Source organism: Pterocles gutturalis, unplaced genomic scaffold (genome assembly GCF_000699245.1).
Source record: "Pterocles gutturalis isolate BGI_N339 unplaced genomic scaffold, ASM69924v1 scaffold37816, whole genome shotgun sequence".
In the NCBI taxonomy this organism is placed as follows: domain Eukaryota; kingdom Metazoa; phylum Chordata; class Aves; order Pterocliformes; family Pteroclidae; genus Pterocles; species Pterocles gutturalis.
In genome coordinates, this window is record NW_010106798.1 from 15,230 (window position 1) to 21,040 (window position 5,811).

General features: G+C 40.2%; 1 protein-coding gene across 1 annotated transcript in view; it reads right to left on the minus strand.

The window, feature by feature from the left end:
* ATP6V1A (ATPase, H+ transporting, lysosomal 70kDa, V1 subunit A) overlaps window positions 1-5,811 on the minus strand; it is a 21,019-nt gene that overhangs the window by 10,137 nt on the left and 5,071 nt on the right. The window contains exons 3-7 of the mRNA XM_010087900.1: window positions 5,489-5,617; window positions 3,726-3,940; window positions 2,874-3,011; window positions 2,213-2,364; window positions 1,213-1,375 (exon numbers count right to left, since the gene is read on the minus strand). Coding sequence (XP_010086202.1) covers window positions 1,213-1,375; window positions 2,213-2,364; window positions 2,874-3,011; window positions 3,726-3,940; window positions 5,489-5,617 — 797 coding nt within the window. The remainder of the gene's footprint in view (window positions 1-1,212; window positions 1,376-2,212; window positions 2,365-2,873; window positions 3,012-3,725; window positions 3,941-5,488; window positions 5,618-5,811) is intronic.

Consider the following 5,811-nt stretch of genomic DNA (forward strand, 5'->3'; position numbering starts at 1 on the left):
GTGTCACTCATTCTTCCCCCTCCGCTGGATTCGCTGGCCCGGAGCGGGCTGGGCCTTTGGTTATCGGATGGGGGGGAAGTGTCACTGTGTATCACTCATTTGTATATTTGTATATAGTATTGTTTTTAATATTATTGTAGTTTAGTTATTAAATTGTCCTTATCTCAACCCACGAGTCCTCTTTACCATTTAACCCTTTTATTCTCTCCCCTATCATTTGGTGTGTGTGGCTTGGCCCCAAGCCAAGGGCTAACCCACCACAACACCTCAGCTTCATATCACCTTCTGCAACTGGCAAATTCCTATTGATCCCATTCAAATGACTAATGACAAATCCACTGCATCAGGAAGTACATTATTAAGCCTGTTAGGAATCAGAGAGCTTTTTTTCCCCACCTACACCGATCCAAGTTCATCTTTGACAACTGGACATAAAACCACATTCATAATCCAGGTGAAGCCTCACAAGCAACTGAACAACAGAATGCACATCTTGATATTTGTGTAGAATTCCATTTACGAATATCCTGGGATTTACCTTTTTCATGGCCACTTCAGCTTGACTTTCTCATCTTGTAATCAATCAACACACCCAAGCCTTTTACCTCTTATTTCTGACAGTGGAGTTTGAACCTAACAGTTCAGACTACCTATCTGGTTTCTTTCCCATATTTTACAAATGACTCTGCCACAACTAATTCACTAACATATAACAGGTAGGAGGATTGGTAAACCTGTTGCATCTTTTATTTTTTAATCCAGGCATTCCCTACTTCCTTCAGAAGGTATTCCAAAGACTAACATGTCAAACTAATATGTTGTAACTGTTTGTATCGCAACCCTGCACCCTGTAAATACAGATTCTGCATTTCCTATGCCTAGTTAAGTTAGAAAAGTTAGAGACATAAGCAGCAAAAATTAAGGTGCTTGCAACCATGACAAATTACACCCTGACATTCATTTTGGCTTTATTTTTTAAAAGTTAGAAGCTACACCCAAAAGCTAGTCCAGATCTTTATTGAGGGGCCAGTGAAATAATTCTTGGACAAGCCAAAAGGGATTTCTGCTACTACAGCTAGAACTCACAGCAGGGAGGCAAGAAGATCATTTCAAGTCACTCTACCAATATAATATCTTACTCAGTTATAACACCAGTGTAATATATCAAGTCTTCCCAAGAATGTTGACTCTCCATGAATTCTCCATACTAACCTCAGGGAAATCTCTCAGTACTTCAGACATTTCATTTCCACGTTCTCCACAGCCTACATAGATGATGACATCACTGTTGGAGTATTTAGAGAGAGACTGTGAGATCACAGTCTTCCCACAACCGAAGGCCCCGGGAATTGCTGTTGTACCCCCTTGTACACACCTGTGTAACGAAAAAGGACTCTGATTTGCACGGAACTTGAAAACAGCTCTCTCCCATCTTAGAATATGTTTTCCAGTAAAACTCACTAATTAAAAGCAGAGTGACAGGAGTCACATTCACTGTTCTGGGTGAATAGCACAGAGGTATTTCACTAAACCAAAAGACTTAGGGAATAACCTATCCTTTTCTTCTACTGCCCTTGAAGTACGTGAGTTATGGTGGTACAACAGCTAGACTTTCAGGCTTCAAACATAGCAGTTTTCACAGCTGGAAGCACAGATGGAATGCAAATGCTAAGAAAAAAAACAACTGTACTTAGCTGTGCATTATAGAAATAAGCAGCACAATATTTTAGGATCAAAATTACTGAATTTAGTGTCTTGAAAGTTAACTGTAACACAAAATGCTAATTTAAGCAGTTAAGTGCAACAGTTTTCGTTACTGGTGACCCCAAAATCATTGGGGACTATAGATCCTCAAGACCATGAAAAGAGATCCTACTTATGTGTTCAAATGCAGATATCAAGCTTGAAAGTTCTAGCCTTTCTGTAGATTTGGCATGATTATGTTATGTTTATGCTTGTCCATTCTTTTCTAGATTAAGGAACTAGAACTATGTTGTTAAACTTCTCTTCCTTTTTTCACTAGTGGGTTATCCTGTCAAATATAGAAATATGAGGAATTCAGCTAAATATTTTTTGAGATGTTGCTGTGATACATAGTGAAAGCTTGGGGACTGTTTGCCCTTAAAAAAAATTTAAAGGCCTTATCCCTCTGCTTTCACCCCCCCGAAAAGAGAGATTTCTTACATACTAGAAAATAAAAGGCAGTACTTACGGGAAGAGGGCATCCAGGACCCGTTGGCCAGTTAATAAAGGATGATTGGCTGGTAACTTCTCAGTAACAGGACGGACTTGACGTACAGGCCAGACTTGGACCATAGTGAACTTCTCCTTCACACCTTCAAACTCCAGCTCTAAGACAACGTCCTAACAGAAAGCACCAGACAACTGAAGTAAGGAAATAGCTGCACACTGGACCAGCACACAAATTCGCACCTCAGACACTCTGCACAGCTAGGTCTTTGATACTACCACAGATTTCTCAGAACATCAACACGCTATCATCCCCTCCCAAGGAAAGGCTCTTTTCCTTATTTACAATGTTACTGGGGAAAAAAAAGTGCAAGATGGAGCTTCAACTAAAAATATGCTTTTGAGGAGCAACTGAATTTTACATATTAATAAGATACTGTAGATCCCTACAGAGGTCAGCAAACAGCATACTGAAGTGCCTCTGGGAAGCCATACATGTACAAAGTAACTGCACAAGATAATCACATAATCCCTGCAGGCAGGGTACCAGAAGCGATCATTAACTTAGACATCTTGTTGCATGAAACACCTTCTAGCTGTTATAATGCAAAACAGAAAGTGTGTACATGAACCTTATGAATGAGACATGGAATATACCAGCAACTGCTGTTTGGGAGACTTACTGAAGCGTCATAGTTTCCTGGCGGAGCAATGTATGTAACTGTACCCTTGTTCCGTGGGGGCAGCATGATTTTGTGTTTGATAAGGGAGTTTTCATTCACCACACCATAAATATCTCCACCAGTGATGTGGCTGCCAACCTAAAAGCAGAACAGGTCTATTAGTCATAAGAGAGAACTCCAGTTTTAAAAAAGAACCTTGACAAAAAACTGTAGAAAATAACTACAGCTATTAAGTCTAGCACTGTGATTACTCCCTTTATAAATGCATCGTTACAGCACAGTAGTCCATTTACATAACTCATTACACTAACAGCACATTGCTAGCAACACTATCTGGGTTCAGGCGCCTTTCAAGGCTCAGACAGTAACAATTACTGACTGATGCAAGGAATTTTCTTCATTTCTTTTATACCTCTCAGCTTAATGTATTAAGTAAAGAAAGGACAGCATATGCTAACCTGCAGGGTTGGAAAAAAGATGCTGCCAAGGGCTAAAGCTGTGACAATTTCAGCTCCGAGGCTATCTTCACCATCCACGAAATGTGTGCTGCAGTCATTCTTTTTGCTCAGGTAACACCTGCTTCTGCTAATACTTAGTCCAAGTTTTGCAACTACGTTAAAAAATTGCAAGTTTCTCATACGCAGCAGCAACACACAGTGAGTCACATCAAGTTACGTTTTGGTGATCCCAATCCAGTCTCATACATCACTACCAACTCCTAGCACCCCTCTTCACAAACTTAAATATAGCGTTAACCATAGCTCCCAGCAGTCAGAGCCTTGGCACTCTTCTCTGGCCCTAAGCTCTGAGGGTAGAGGAGCAAGAGAGGAAGACAGGCTTGTTAGAACCTACCCGCAGATTTTTGGAAGGCATGAAGTCCCATTTGATGTCTCGGCTCAAAGCTGACACGTTGACACCTCTAGGGATATAGATGCTTTTGGTCAGAGTGCTGATGTCTGAGAGAGGCCTCTGGATACCATCAAAAATAGCTCCCATAATGCCAGGCCCTAATTCCACTGACAGGGGTTTGCCAGTACGGAGTACAGGATCCCCTACAGAGACACCAGCTAAAGATTTGCTGAGGAAAAGTTCATCCAGAGAAACAGAAAGAAACAGGGCAGAATACATCACATCACAACATCATACTAGTAAACCACCTTTCTGACTGTAAGGTAATATTTTTACTATATTATACATCATCATTTGAGAAGCATGTAGGTTTTATACAAAACTCAAGCTGAAATTGCTAAAGCAACAAAGTTCTCACCCTCCAGCAATGCAAAGTAGGGGTAAATATTCTGCTTTACAATCATTAGTTCAAGTCAACTATATATGGATGAGTTTACTGAAGTGACAGGCAGCAGGATGACAAGATGTCAGGCATTTTTTAAATCTTCAAACCTAGAAAACAGGTTTGTTAAAAGTCAGAAAATGTTACAAAATACATAATTTTTCCCTTCAGAATTTGCTAGAGAACACAAGTGTTTTGACCTTGAGCCTTGCACAGCCTTTTTGACAGCAGTGTAATTTTAAAGGGAGTTTGTCTAAGACGAGGATTATTTCTCTCCTCTCTGATAACAACTTGTCTAGTCTATGCACTAAGCTCCAAAGATGCACAATGGGCTTCTCTGCAAAGGTCCATCAGTTTGGCAAAAGGCCCTGCTAGAATACAAAATAAACCCCCAAAACCCTATGCAAGACTCAAGAGATTAAAGGCAAGTTGACTTCAGAGAGCCCAATGACAGAGCCCGCTCACCAGGAACCTAAAAGTAAACTATGCTCAAACTTGTTCAATGTACTGATGGAAGGCTACTAGATATTACAATGATTATGCCATCTAAAAAGATAAATTAGTAGGTACAGACAGGAGCTAATCACCAGTCTACCCTCCAGCTCCTCAGAACAAAGCTTTGGGATCCTGCACAGGCTTTTTCCTAGCCTTTATACAGATTCACAGAGCTAACTCTTAAGATTAGAAGAATATGAGATGAGAAAAAAAAAAAAAAAAAAGGTCTAGCTTCAACTTTTATGACTTCTGTTCTGACATTTTCTCACATATGTGTAATAGACAATACATTTTAAGTTAACTAGATTTTAGAATACATGCTGTGTCCTAGCTGGACCAAGATGCTGTAAGCACACTGCAAAAACAAAAATGTAATAATTACATCTGGCAAAATACTCTGCCCAGAAGACGACATTGTGCCCACCTTACATTCCGTATTTAAGTGTCATACAAGCATAGTTTTCAAAAGCAAATTAAAAATGGAACAAATACTGCTTGGTAGTTTTGCCATTTATGGTTGACGTTTGTCAAACAACTTCCTTAACAAAGAGCTATAATACTTAAATTAAAATGAACCTAAATTCTAAGGTACGTATTATTTGATTTCCACTGAAACCAAAAAAGTCTCCTTGGTACACAGCCAAGCAAGATAAGATTTACCTCAAAACCATCAGAATTTACAAAAGACATGGAGAACAGACATCCTGCTGGCACCAAAAGTACCAAGCACTGGTCCCAGTCAGCTTTGTTCATCCATCTTCACCCTAACCACCACTGTGCTCTGGAGTGAGCAGTCTGGCAGGCCCAGAGGGATCAGTGAAAAGGATACATGTTTCTTCATACACCTGGACAGTTGCTAAATCACCTTCCAGTCGGATAATCTCCCCCACCAGTTCACTGTGGCCTACTCGTACCAGCTCGTACATAGCAGCACCTGCCATGTTGCATGCTGTGACCACTGTAAAAGACAGGCACATAAATGAATATTTTTCCTGTAGCTCAGCCGTTTACCCACGAGAAGTTACCAAGAACTGCACAGCATAAGCCTGGTATTCACCCAAATCAGAAGTGCATTCTTGATGTCACAAAAGGGATAACTTGGCTGCCACAAATCCTGACATTTCTAGTTCAAATGCCAAAAGAAAAACAGTT